At 39.6% G+C, this 14779-nt stretch overlaps 3 protein-coding genes across 4 annotated transcripts; 1 reads left to right on the plus strand and 2 right to left on the minus strand.

Moving 5' to 3' along the window:
* Window positions 1-492: 492 nt before the first annotated feature.
* On the minus strand, window positions 493-2304 carry LOC132791543 (uncharacterized). Of its 2 annotated transcripts, none has more exons than XM_060800506.1 (4): window positions 1314-2304; window positions 1026-1139; window positions 812-968; window positions 493-746 (listed from the first exon to the last, which is right to left on the minus strand). In XM_060800506.1, the coding sequence occupies exons 2-4, from the start codon at window positions 1083-1085 to the stop codon at window positions 535-537; spliced, it is 429 nt and encodes a 142-aa protein (XP_060656489.1). In that variant the 5' UTR covers window positions 1086-1139; window positions 1314-2304; the 3' UTR covers window positions 493-534. The 2 variants fall into 2 exon arrangements, with proteins under 2 accessions (XP_060656489.1, XP_060656488.1); XM_060800505.1 differs by having other exon boundaries at window positions 1198-1363.
* A 1293-nt stretch (window positions 2305-3597) lies between these two features.
* LOC132790094 (nidogen) lies at window positions 3598-14668 on the plus strand. Its single transcript, XM_060798527.1, has 10 exons — window positions 3598-4185; window positions 7554-8033; window positions 8094-9530; window positions 10471-10884; window positions 10958-11367; window positions 11441-11598; window positions 13105-13359; window positions 13417-13591; window positions 13845-14129; window positions 14195-14668. The coding sequence occupies exons 1-10, from the start codon at window positions 3937-3939 to the stop codon at window positions 14466-14468; spliced, it is 4137 nt and encodes a 1378-aa protein (XP_060654510.1). The 5' UTR covers window positions 3598-3936; the 3' UTR covers window positions 14469-14668.
* On the minus strand, window positions 10400-12043 carry LOC132790095 (uncharacterized). Its single transcript, XM_060798528.1, has one exon. The coding sequence runs from the start codon at window positions 11946-11948 to the stop codon at window positions 11607-11609; it is 342 nt and encodes a 113-aa protein (XP_060654511.1). The 5' UTR covers window positions 11949-12043; the 3' UTR covers window positions 10400-11606.
* Window positions 14669-14779: the final 111 nt, after the last annotated feature.

The raw sequence follows: 14779 nt of genomic DNA on the forward strand, positions 1-14779 counted from the left end.
GCTGGCAAGAAGAGTCTAGCACCTAAATCTTGTTTCAAGGTTCGTCTTTAACTGGAGCTGCTTTATACATGAATGGATGTTGAATTCGTTTTTAAAGAAGCTAAACGTTGTCAACAACATTATTAGCACTTGTCTGAGATCTAAAACAAGATGATGGAACGATAATCACAGCTTCTGAGTGCTGTTGTAAAAATTACCTTAGACGTGATCTGCTTAAGAGATAGTATATTTGTCATCTGGAAGGTGTGACATCTTGGGTTAACTGTTAACTGAATTTTACTGTTGACGATGAAGCTGCTCCTTGACAACAGCCTGTTGTTGCTCATTCCGAATTCATAGGTGCTGTACACATAATCTTTTTAGACGTCAACAGCTTTAGATAAAAATTAAGATGCTGCTCTTAGAATCCCATCGGAGATAAAAATCCTTGGAAGGAAGAAAGATATGCTTAGGATTAAGTCAAAGAGAAAGATCTGAAATGTAATTGTAGACATGATGTAAACTGCTTTATTACATTTACGCTTCAATTAGCTCTTAAGTTTTGTACTTTAGATAGGCGAAGCATTGACGCAAATAGTCGCGTGTGGCGCGACATTGTGCCGCCTTGCTAAACCGTTCAGCTGGACAGTGGAGAATCATCTCGTTAGCCACGCATTCCAGCACCAGGCCAGGATACACATGACACCCATGTGTAGTCAAATGTTTGGCAATTGCCAGAACGCCTTTGTGGCGCAGCAGCGAAAGAGCTGCAAGGGAAGGAACAATCGATTTAAATAACAGGTTGGAGTGAGAGATTTCACTGCCTGCTCACCATGCTTATCGCATTTCACATAAGTCTCGTAGAGCTGCTTCTGCTCCGCCTTGCTGTCTAGCTCATCTTCCAGATGCTCTTTAATCCTGCGCAGATTCAACGATTGACGATTACCAGCTAAATACTCAGTTGCGTTGAAGGCGCATTCAGCTGTGCACTGCAATGGAGAAACTAGAGAGAGAGAGACACTGGAGAGGATTTGAGGAGCACTCACAAACATGTAGGCCTGCTCCAGTTGTTCGTTGTTGGGCTCTAGCTTCGAGAACCAATCCATTTGGCACTCGGTGAACTCTGATGATTCCTCGTGCAGTTCACAGCAAAAATCGTGCTGCAAAGAGATGAAGTTGGTTACTTGAAGCTGCTGGCTGTTGCCTCATATTTGTCACCATAGTGTCTGCTGCATTGAGCTCGCAATCCTCGTTCAGCTGCGGCTTGGCCAGCACATGAAGCAGCAGGCAACAGATGCCAAAGAGAATAAAATGAAAGTAAATGGAAAACATACTCAATGGATTTAACTCTTCGCAATGCTGATCCGACTTTTATAATGCCAATTCCCACTATGATCGAGAGACGAGTTAATTTTGCGTAACAACATTTAACGACTTAATTGCGAGCTTAATTTAAGTTTATAATTATTCGGCTGAATTTGTGGATCGTAATATTTTTTGGGAGCCAAGTCGTGGAGTGAGGGAAGTTCAGGGCGTTGCAGCTGCCACTGTGTGGCACTGAGGTTCTGCTCCAATTCCGGGAAGTCGTTGCAGTTCCACGTGCAACTCCCTGGAAGATAAATGATGAAAAGGCAGCCATCCATCAGCGATCAAGCAGCACGAATAGATGTGACAGCCCAAAAAGAGCGCAGCAGTCGCAGATGGAAATGAAGATGGGAAGATGGGAGTCAGAGTTGGTGGGAATGTTGAAGATGCGGAAGCCAAGGCAATCCCTTGGCCGTTCCAGCTGCAACTAATTAACCGAGAAATACATCATAAATAGCATTACGGGAATGCACTCGACGAATCCCCTGGCACAATTATCATCAGTCAAAGGCGCAGACGTTGCGTCGCTGCCTCAGAAGTTCTCTTCTACCATTTGTTTATTTTCGAATGGGTGTGCTGGCTTCTCCTCTTTTCCCCTCCCTTTCAGCTACGTCCGCGGCGCTTCATGGTGGCATGCAACAGCAACAGCAGGCGCAATCATGCGGCACGTGCCTTGTCCGCGCCTGAAGTTCATTTCGATGGAATTGGAACGCGCCCAGGCAACCGGGCGCATCCGTGTGGCTTGTTTTGATTTCGTTTTTTTTGGGGTCGCCCTACTGCAATCTTGGGTCGCCCCTTCCCCCTACCTACCTCATTCACCTTTCTTGTGGCTGCCACACCTACAATTCTTTTGAGGCAAACGCGCCTCATTCTTTAGCTAGAGAATTGCAGCGGAATCTTGCCCCATCGATGTCCATAGTTGGAGTTGTAACAAGCTCATTACAATTTTGAAATATTATTATGACATAAGCAGTTCTTTCTTTTGATCTATTTTTAGTTGGATAGTACAAAATAAATACATTGGAATTTTCTACTTCTATTTTTAGATCTTAAAAAAAAATATAGCGCAAGTTTTAATAAAAAATATTTCGAGGAATTGAGTGTGATTTAGCATAATTTCTTTGAAATCTAGAGGTAAGCTAAAATCATGTACATATATTTTGAGAACAATGAAAATAAATAAAACAAATATTTCTAAAATTTTCTTACCCCATTTTAAATTGATTATTTATCAAAAATAAAATACAAAATTTTAATGTACTAATGCTAATATTTTTTGTTTTGATGATTTCAGTTGAATTTGAATTTTTATAATCAACAGACAAATCTTTAAGGAAATAAAATATAAATTTTGAAATTGTTTTCTTATAAATTATAGTCTAAAAAGTCAAATAACAAATGAACAGATCATGTTTATAAGAACGAACTTTCAAAAAACTATATCTAATATATCCAAAATTATATTTAACCATTTTAAATAAATAAAACAATTTACATTTATTTAGAAATACTCATCTTTAAAAATGGTTAGGTAAATGATAATTATTTAATTTCTCTCAACTTTGGTACAAGGACTTATAATGAAAAGTGTGAAAATTCTTGATTGCAGTTCTGATCCATAAAACTAAAAATTTCTTTGAGCAGCTTTGACTGTTCAATCAAAACAAAACAAACAAACAAACGACTTCAATAAAGATCATTATAATGCTGTGGCACAGTGAATTTCTTTTGTTCTGCTGTCGCCCAATAAACTTGCGATAAACATTTTCGCAACTTCTATTTTAGTTTCTTGAATTTTCTTTATTTTGTTGGTGTTGTTGTTGGTGTTGTTATTGTTATTTGTGCTCATAACCGAAGTGATCGAGTTATTCGCAGAATGCTTTCTCGTTCTTAATGCGTGTGGATCATAAATGTCAACAGCGACAGCGAAATGTCATAAATAAATAAGCAAATCTTTCTGTCTGGTATGTCGCTCTCTCTCTCTCTCTCACACGCTCTGGAAAGCAACTGCATAGCATCCACACAACTGTTAACAGAATGCACTTTGTGGATGCTATGTTGACTGGCCTGCAATATGCATACATATGCGAGTGTGTGTATGTGTTTGCAGACTCCAGCAAATGCAGCACAGTCTCGTGCGCCCACACACACGCACACACACACACATCGATATAGACTGTCACACAGATGGCAGACCGAAGCAAAGAGCATCCAATTGAGCAGAGCTGTGATTCAGTCAAGTTTTTACTGTCAGCGCGTGCGGTTCGTTTATCGGCTCGTTTGCTCGTGTGAAGATCGTTTGAATCGGCCCAGCGATCGTTGATCGCAGTGTCGTCGCCGCTTCCAAGACAGTGTTCCAAAAAAACAAAACTATAAGAAACTATACATATTTCACTAGAGTGTTTTATTTATAAATCCGATATTTTTGGATCCACAAAACAAAAAATTAGAAGTGTGTTGGCCAAGTGCGTGTGCGTTTGTGTCTGAAAATGTCTTTGGCAAAATTGTGAAACACACTTTCACACAGGACACAAATCACATTTATTTCAACGAAATAGAAAACAAATACAAATATAAATTTTAGACTTTGCAATGCAAACAATGAAACAAAAATTATGCACGCTTCTGGCGTCGCTGCTGCTGCTCTGCTCCATTGGCCCCCAACTGGCCAATGGTCAGTATGAGCACTACCTGGACTCTCTGCAGTCCAATCAGCTCTACGAGTTCGCCGATGGCACCGATGGCAGCATTCAGTATCTGCCCAAGGGCAACAGCGAGCAACTGCTGCTCCAATTGGATCAACCCATCAATTTCTATGGCGAGAAATACGAACAGATCTATGTGAGTATACATATGTATATGGCGGGCACTATATGATAGATTCGACAACAAAGTCGAGCTATGTATATGTATATGCTATAGCAAATTTTGCGCTGAATGAAAATTTGCATTTTACTGCAGGCTGATAAGCGTCGCACACTGCTGATAAGAGCTATCAATAAGAAGAGTCTATGCTAATAGTTGATTTAGTTCAATCAAATTGCATTGTGAGGCATCTTAATCTAAGCGTATGAGAATATGTGTATGTGTGTGTGTGTGGGTGCTTGTGTGCGCTTTATTAATAGCCAGAGAGACAAACAGAAGACGACATTAATATTCGGCAAAAGATGACAGGCGGACAAGAAAAGAACGATTTCGACACGAGAACTGTGTAATTATCAAATGTTGCTGGGCACAAAACATTGAGAACTGAAAACCGAAAACATGAAACGAAAATCGACAAAATGTATCTTTGAGATACATTTTACGACGACACCGCAAAACCAATTCGCACGCACTCAACCCGAATACCATCATCATCAGGCAGGTCCACTTGGGGGTGGTCCTAAAAAGCGAGAGGCAGAAGAAGCACACGCTACAAATAAATAGCAAAGAAAGCAGTCAACCCATTGATGTGATCTGCTCTTCGTGTTCTTCATGTTTCTTTTCGTGTTCGGTCGCTATGCCGCCTTGGCACATTCCCAAAGTGTTAGCCGCCTTTTTACTGCATACCCTGTAAATATTGTATAGAAGATACATCAGAGTAGTCAGTCAGCTTCTTACAACCAGCTTCTTACAACCAAAATTAAAAAAACATCCTCTTTGAATCGAAGACGGTTTAAATTCCTATTCTCATCAATCTCATAATAAATATGATTTCATTATATTATTAAAAAATCCCATATTATGACATTTGATCTACAAATGGGTAATTTCCAAAATTTTAACAAGACATTTAACGCGAAAAAATTTGAAACATTTGCGATTTTTTTTTTTTGACATTTAGACTTTATTAGCTCTACGATTGCTGATAAAGTTCGTTTTCGCATAAATCCATTCAATATAAAACATGAACTAATTTAAGAATGTTGTGTATGAATTCAAATATTTTCAATTTTATTTTTAGCCTCTACTGCAAAGCAACTTTTTTTATTATCATCATATTTAAATATAAATAAAATTATTTTTATATTAATTTGTTTTTGGCTTTCTTCATGCAAACTATGATTAAAAGACTCTAAGAAAAATATATCAAATATCAACTACATTATAAAATAATATGACATAATAATATACTCAAATAATTACACAGTTTTAGTATAAATCAAAATCAAAATAGTCAATATCTTATTATAAATATGGCTACTATATAAATTGTTTCTAACGGGTAGCAACACTTGTTTTTGTAATATATACTAAATAAATTATTTTTTTGATTTGTTTGGCCACTATAAATTAATTTTTTTAAGAAAAGAATTGTGTTCACAGCATTTCTAAACACTTTACCTACAGAGTATGTTAAATAGTGCAATGTCCTAATTCTAATTTTTCCTAAAATTTGTTCTTATAATTCATATATTATTTATTTTTTGATTTGTTTGTTTGAAATTATTCATCCTCAATAGTTCTAAACACTTGACCTATAGCGTATCTTCTTGTCGATCTTTTCCGATTTGTCTTCAAGTTTTCATGTTCAGAAATTATGATGTTGCTTAGCACACGGTACGAGGCGAAAGTGTCGCCTATTTTTGTTAGTTAATTAACTAAATTTATGTGTCTGACGTCGAAAAATAGCACGCGGCACAAAATGTGTGGCATTACCGCGTATTATGGCCATACAAATGCATAAATTTCCACAAAAATATTTCTGAAAAGTGAAATGAGCAAAGCCTCATTTTTGTTCCAGCTAAAACGCCATTATTCAGTTTAATTATTGTTGAACTCATCATTGTTTATGCGACAAAATAATGTGTATAAATAGATGTGTCAAATCTGTGGAAATATGTGCATAGCATATAAAAAAATCAATTTGAAAAATGAGAATTTGGGGTTATGGGGTTAGCTTAGACTTAGATTGTAGGCAGGTAAAGATTCAGGGGAAGCACCATATACAAAATGTTAGAAGAAACGTTTAAGAATTTATTTGTTTCAGAATATAATCTTTATTTGATGTGATTATGAATCAGAAAAAATGGAAAGCTAATCTGTCTGATTGAATTACAAAGCGTTTACGAACAAATTAAGTTTTGTATAATTTGTAAGCGAGATTATTGTATATTTTGTATTTTATTTGTTTTAAATTATAGGCATTAAAAGGTTGATGTTCTTCAATTTCAGCTTTAAGAACTTAACAATCTATTAATGTTTAATTGAGTATCGCAAAACTTTAATTACTTATCAATCTATTAATTTTTAATCAAGTATAGTAAATCTGAAAAAATCTATAATAAGTGCGATTTCATCCACTTTTGACCTTTTTTTTGTTAAACTTGCCAAACGTTTACGAAGTCAGCATAAAATAGAATAAACAAATTGCTTTCTTTAAAAAGTTTATTTTTCCATATTTTATAAGAAAAACAATTTCAATTCTCAAGTCTGAAAAGTCTTAAGATCTTCTAATATTTGTTTCCATTTAGATTCAGTTGTTGCCAAATATTTTGCTTCGCAGTTTGCGATGAAAACTTAAACAAATTAAACACGCTGTCCAGCTGTCTTTTCACATTCCACATTCCTGTGGTCTTTGCACTCATTTAGCAAATATTTCCACACATTTTGACCCGCAGAGTCTGAAGATAAAGTGGCGGCTCCCCCTGGGTGTAAAATTGATTAATGTTGTGCCACAAAAACCACACAAAAAACTCGCATTTCAAACACCTGTGCTCCAGTTTCAAATATAACAAATTTTGAACAAAAATGTTCAAAAACCGAAATGGGAATTTTTCAAAAATGTTCTTTTGTTTATTCAGGCGCAAAATAAAAAAACGAAAACGAAAAACCGAGAAGAAATGCAGCAATTGGGAAATTTATGCAACGCTGCAAAGTTGTGCAAGGGAAAAATGGGAGATTTGAAAGAAAACGAAACAGGAGTTGTAGATATTTGAAGTTGAGGAGTTGCGCAGCTGGAGAGTGTCGGCGTCAGTTGTTGGAAACTAATTTTAGAGGCGCGCATTGCGGATGTTCCCGACACGGAACTCAATTAGGCAAAGTCATTAGAGAGCCTAATGATCATTGAGGGCATTGTTAATGGTTTGTTGTTGTTTAGTTTCCGCCAGGAGAATTTGTTAAGTGGCCTGTTGGCACTTCACTTCAGCGGCCTAATTGATCGCCATATGCACTTCGCTTCCTCCTCTCATTCTCACTCTCTGCTCTTCTCCTATTCTCCTTTGCAGATCAACACGAATGGCATTTTGACATTCAACGTCGAGTTCACCGAGTACTTGAATCAGCCCTTCCCCCTCGAGTATCCCTCGATAGCGGCCTTCTACTCCAACGTGGACACCACGAACAGCGGCGATGATAGCAGCATCTCCCTCTTCCACACCAGAGATTCAGCGACGCTGCAACGTGCCGAGCGCCTGGTGCAATACGCATACAGCGAGGAGCTCGATTTTGCGGCCGAACAACTGATTGTGGCCACATGGCGCAATGTGGGCTACTTCAACTCGAAGACGGACAGACTAAACACGTTCCAGGTGGCATTGATTGCCAGCGAGCAGCGCACCTTTGTGCAGTTCATCTATCCCGAGGGCGGACTCAATTGGTTGCAAGGCGAGGCCGGTGAGCTGGGATTGCCCGATATTCGCGCCCAGGCGGGTTTCATATCTGAAGACGGACGCTATTTCAATCTGAACGGTTCAGGATCAGAGAATGTAATATAAATTTCATATATATTTTCAATTCTTGTGCTTCAATTTGCTTCCTTTACTTAGGCTCGCTACCTCAGTGAGAGCACCAATCTGGGTGTGCCCGGTGTCTGGCTGTATCGTGTGGCGCCGCTCAATCCCAGCGAGAATGTGCAGGAACCCAACAATCCCGAGACACGCACCGAATCGCCTGCGCTCGCCCAGAGCTGCGGAGCCAGCGGACATCAGTGTCACAGCAATGCGCAGTGCTTCGACAAGTCCGAGGGTTATTGTTGTGTCTGTTCAGCTGGTTACTATGGCAATGGACACACTTGTCTGGCCAATGATCAGCCCATGCGTGTGGCTGGCTCGCTGTCCGGCCAGATCAATGGCCAGAAGGTGGACGAAGAGGCCAAGCTGCAGTCGTATGTGGTCACTTCGGATGCTCGGACTTACACCACCATCAACCCGTTGACCGATGAGCTGGCTTCGCAGCTGCGTTTGGCTTTGCCTCTGCTGACCACAGTGTCTTGGTTGTTTGCCAAGTCCATCAATGGGGCGGCGAATGGTTATCAGTTGACTGGAGGTCAGTACGAGCACAGCTCCACTTTGCAGTTCGATTCGGGTGAATTGCTGCAGGTGATTCAACGCTTTGAGGGTCTGAACTACTGGGATCAGTTGGATGTCAGCATACTTCTCAACGGCACTGTGCCACGTATCTCTTCGCTAACTAAGCTCCATCTGCCCGACTACACGGATGAGTATCACTTCCTTCATCCCGGGGAACTTTACTCGGTGCAATCGCATAAACTAGAACTGGTTGAGGAGCAGCGTGTGCTGGGCTTCCAGGTTCATCAGCGCATTATCTACAAGAGTTGTTTGCGCGACGACGACTCCGATCCCACTGACAGCACTGTGCTGCAGAAGGTCTCCAAGGTGACGCTCGACTACTCGGATCGCGATCAGGCGCTGCGTACCAGCGCTCTCAGCAAGATTGGCGTCGACGCCGAGTCGAATGCTTGTAATGATGGCTCCGCTCAGTGTGCCGAGAATGCGGTGTGTGTCCCATATGAGGACACTTATCGCTGTGATTGCCAGCATGGCTTTGCCGCTCAGCTGGATGAACGTGTTGGCGAGATCTGCGTGGATATTGATGAGTGTGCTCTGGGCACACACGTGTGCGATGAGCATGCTTTCTGCTCCAACAATGAGGGAGGATTTTCATGTGTCTGCCTCGAGGGTTACGAGGGCAATGGCTATGGCTGTCTGCGCAACAACTCTGTCGACAACTACGAGTACTCCACACCTCCAACTGATTCTCAGGGCTATGGCACCCAAGAGCCACAGCAACCTCAGCAGACTTATGAGCCACAGCAACCACAACAACCTTATGAACCACAACAGCCACAACAACCTTATGAGCCTCAGCAACCGGACTACTCGCAACAGGGTTACCCACTGCCTGGAGAACATGTCGACTATCCACCCAATGAGGGCAACAACCAGCATCTCGATGAATGCCAGGTAAGTGAGACTTAATTTACAAAATTGTATTATAAATGTTCTTATAATGGTAAGAGTTTATACAAAAGATCTTGTCATATGAACAATAGAAAAACAATACGATCATAATTTTAAAATATACCCAATTAATATACCGCAAAATGAAAAAATGTATACCGATGTATATATTTGGTATATCGCCACAGGCCTACATTCAAAATATACAATGGACAACTAAAGTAACTAAGACCCTATACAAATTTATAATACCCTTCTATCCTCAGGGTAGCGGGTATCAATAAGCATAGTGCTCTATTATTAAGCAAGACAGAATAATGTTTGCTAAAAAGTGACCAAGTCTAACATTAGGATATTCAATATAACTATTTTGAAGATTTATTCTAAAGATTATTATTAAAAGATTTTAGTGAAAGGTGAAGTTATCTGTTCTGTAATTATCAAGTTTTTATATTTTCATTTGAATTAAATTTAAATTCAAATTTTAGCATACAGAGCTACTAAAGATTTCAATCGGTTATAGTCCTATGAAGACTTAAATATTATTGATTTTCTTTTCCACATCACAAAATTTTCAAAATTATTTTTCCTTCTTTATCAAATAAATAATTCTTCTGTTTATAAAAATCACTTAAAAATACTTTTGCAATCATAAAATTTGTAAGCTATTAATTATTTAAATTCAAAAGCTAGCATACAAAATGCAGATAGAGCTACTGAAGACTTAAATCTGTTCTAGTTCTACAATATTCAAATTTGTAAACTATTAATTATTTAAATTCAATGAATTATAGTAGAAGAATGTGCTTTTTGGTACATTTTAATTTTGCCTTAATTTATAAAGAATAGATAAATAAGTAAATCGGTAGAAATTAAAAAGAATAATAATTTATTTACTTCTGTTGATTTGCCTTACAATAATGATAAAAATCTGAATTTGCAGCGCTGCTCGCCGGATGCGGATTGCTATTTGGGACGTTGTCGCTGCCGCGAAGGTTTCTCCGGTGATGGATACAGCTGTCAGCACATCTGCGGCCACGACGAAGTCTGGGAGCACGAACGTTGTGTGCCCATTCTGCTGGATGATCACGAGATTGAATCGCATTGCGACTTCTTGGGCACATGCTCATGTCCCGAGGGCTACGAGCTGAGCGAGGACAACAAGAGTTGTCGCTACGGCGGTGTCTACGATGTGGACAAGAACGAGGAGTTGGTGCCCTGCGATGTGGATTCCAGTTGCAATGAAAATGCCAAGTGCTCGTGGTACGAACACGAGATGCGACACATTTGCACCTGCAACGAAGGCTTCAGCGGTGATGGCTACAACTGCGAACCGATCGAGGATTCCTGCGCCATTGTGAGTGGTCCTCCTATACTTAATAATTTATATACTTGTGGCATATTCATTTAATTCGCAATCCCTTTGACAGCGACCTGATATCTGTGATTCCCATGCTGTGTGCAACTTCAATGAGCAACTGGGCAAATCGGAATGCGTCTGCCAGCGTGGTTACACTGGCGATGGCTATCGTTGTCAGCTGGAACCCGAGTGCCAGGCAGCCGAACATTGTGGCGATAATGCGTACTGCGATGGCGGAGTTTGTCAGTGCCATGACGGTTATGAACGCGATCCCAGTGATCGTTGTGTTCCAGCTGGTCGCTGTGGCTCTGTGTTCTGTGGCTCAAATGCCATTTGCAAATGGGATCATCAGCAGGATGTGCAATACTGTGACTGCATCGAGGGATATCAGGGCGATGCTTTGGCTGGCTGCACCAGCACTCCCACGCCTTGCAACGTGCGCAACAACTGCGGCATTCATGCCACCTGCGAGCCAACTGAGTGAGTGAAGGAAGCACTTTCATCTCTCGAGTAGTCCTCTTAAAGATATCACTCTTTTCTCTTTTTTCTTCAGGGATCCTGCTAACTACACCTGCCAGTGCAATGCGGGTTACCGTGGCGATGGTTATGTCTGCATCGAGGAGCAGAACTGCCTCAACAATCCCACGCTGTGTGATATGAATGCCAAGTGCATGTCCACCAACTCGGGACTCGTCTGTGTCTGCAATCAAGGTAAGTTTCTAATCCTTGTCCGCTGCTGTCTTTGAGGTCATCTGTGCTCCTTCCTCGGGACATTTAGAACACGAGTTAATGAAGCAGAAGCTGAAAATGGCCAAGGCCAGAACCACGTTTAAAAAGCCATTATTGCGATCCCAGGTCAGCGGATGCATAAAGAACTCTTTCATCGACTGCAGAGTCGATGTTTTCCTCATTTGATTCGCATCCTGCATGAAGCGATATTGTTGCTTTCCCAATCCGGCTGCTGTCAATCTCTTGCTTGCTCGATGGCTCTGCACACTCATCTCCCGCATCACGCTCCTTCGGGATGTGGCCAGCAAGAGATTGTTCACGGATCGCATCATCTTCTGACTTACTTTTATTAATTTGTACAGTTTTGTTTTGGTCGAAATATTTACTAGAATTTTGTTGTTGAAAATGCAGAGTTGTTCAGAAAAGAATTCGATGAAGGTCTAAATCAATGCCTACTTTAGTTGAAAAGAGAGCAAAATAAATGTAAATGAACATTGTGATAGGAGGATGAAAATCTATTCTTTAAGTATTAAGAATATAAAATAATTTTCTTACAGATTAAATTGGTAATAAAAAGGGAAGAGAATGATATATCTTACAACATTATTATAATTCTATTGTATGATATTGTACACGTATTATTATAAATTATTTTAATGATTACTTTTTCTTAACGCGATCAAAATAATTCCTAGGCATTCTTCTACATTTAAGTGAAGAATTGTAAGAAAAAATTAAAAACCTTACACCTTTGTTTTGATAATTGATGTTTGATGAAGGAGAAACAATTTCTCTTTAACATATATGAACAATAAGTAGGTGCATCTTTTACTCAGTTTATTCAGATGGCTTAAATTAGCTAGTAATTACTGCTACCGGTGTGGCAGCTCATTACCATATATGTATGTATGTATATTAACAATTTCATACATTGACTATTATAACAAACTATAGTGGGAGATCAGGACTAGATTTACAATACATTAAGAGTACTATAATTTATACATAACATATGTATGTATGTACATCACAAATAGGTAAGGCTATATGCGGGTGAACTATTTTTAGACGCCATTTGTCCTTGCATCTCATGAGTCGTTGAGCAAGCACTTTTTGTGTAAGGCCAGTATAAATCTTGGTTTATATTATGAGCTTATGTCATTCAAATAAATATCTAAATAGCAATCATTTTTAGTTTTATACTGCTACCCAAAGGGTAGGAGGATAACTTTGTGCCTGCAGAAAATGTATCTAACAGGCAGAAGAAAGTATCTTAAGCCTATGGTATATTTTAAAAGTAGTCCTATATAAATATACCAAATATATCCTTTGGAATTTTATAGTAATTTTGCGTTATATTTTTTTGGTATATTGTCAAAATGATACCTCACTGCTTTGCTTTTAATTTTATTTGTCTTTAAATTTATTTCGATTCATATTTTTCATGTACTCAAGAAATTATATTATTCTCCAACTGTTTTCTTGTAGGTTTCTATGGCAATGGCTCCGTGTGCTTTGAGCGTCAGCAACACGAGTCGGACTTCCTTCTCGTCAGTCAGGGCGTTGTCATTGTGCGTGTGCCTCTCAATGGCCGTGATGCGCATCCCATTAGGGTGGCCTCGATGGCCATTGGTCTGGACAAGGATTGTGTTGAGGGACGCGTCTACTGGGGCGACATTTCAGCTAAAAAGATTCTGAGTGCCAAATACGATGGCAGTGATGAGCGTCCTTTCATCACCACAGGTAAGTCAAGCAAATGTTTATAATCGAGTTGAGTTATTCATAGTTTCCTTTTCATAGATATTGAATCGCCTGAGGGCATTGCTATTGATGTGATCTCTCGTCGTCTTTACTGGACGGATTCGGTGAAGGATACCATTGAGGTGGCCAGTCTGGATAATGCAACACTGCGTGCTGTCATCGTCAACAAGCAGCTGGTGAATCCACGTGGCATTGCCATCGATCCCTACAGAGAGTGAGTAGAATATTTTAATATTGTATGAGTAGTATTTATATTAGTATTGAATGATTTCCTCAACTCTACTATACTAATAGACATTTACAATTAGTTTTATTGTTCTTTACGAATATAAAATTTCAATTAAATTTATGCATTTTAGAACTTCCTATTTATTACTTTAATTAAACAGTTCAGTCTTCTCACTTTTTTTTAATTTAACTTCCTTAAAAAGTATAATATTTATTTAACGTATTTTCTTGGCTTGCAGAAAACTCTTCTGGTCGGATTGGGATCGCTCTAATCCCAAGATTGAGTTCTCCGACCTGGATGGCACTGGCCGTGAACTGTTGCTGGGCTCCGATGCCGTGACGCTGCCCAATTCTCTGGTGGTGCTCGACCACAGCGGTGAGCTGTGCTTTGCGGATGCTGGCACCAAGAAGGTGGAATGCATCAATGCGGCCAATCGTCAGATTCGCACCATTGCCCAAAATCTGAGCTATCCCTTCGGTCTGACCTTTACACACGAGCAATTCTATTGGACGGACTGGACAACGTAGGCTTCACTTTTGAATACTTCCCTTCGATATATGCTTAACTTTGTGCTTTTTACTTTCACAGCAAGAAACTGGAGAGCGTGGACGGTGCGGGAGTGCGTCAGAAGCCCATTCAAACGGCCTCGTTTGGTAGCCACAAGATGTACGGCATGACTGCCGTGGTCCAGAACTGTCCTCAGTACCAGAGTCTCTGTCAGATTAACAACGGCGGCTGCACCGATGCCCGTCTGTGTTTGGTGAACAGGAAGTCGCCATCCGGCAAGAGTTGCAAGTGCACCAGCGCTTCGACTGGATGTTCGGTCTCTTCGCCTTATCCATTTGCAACACAACGCAAATGAAACAACACCTAAACTAATTAAATCACAACAAAAAAAGAAAACCATAAAATGAAATGAAACGAATATTTTTGTATACGCATAACAGAGAGATAACTAAGAACAACAGCAAACCAAAAACCAAAAGGAAACCAAATATTAAATATATACTAATGTCTGTGCCATTTTTTGTAAATCTACTCAACTTAATAAATCTCTATACATTAAACTAAATTTATTGAGTTCTTTTTAATGGTATAATAATGGTTTTTTGCATGGCTGCGCAATGGAAATTTCATTGATTTTGTCTGATGAAATACTAGGCGAGCAGCAAA

Source organism: Drosophila nasuta, chromosome 3 (assembly GCF_023558535.2).
Source record: "Drosophila nasuta strain 15112-1781.00 chromosome 3, ASM2355853v1, whole genome shotgun sequence".
Taxonomy (NCBI): domain Eukaryota; kingdom Metazoa; phylum Arthropoda; class Insecta; order Diptera; family Drosophilidae; genus Drosophila; species Drosophila nasuta.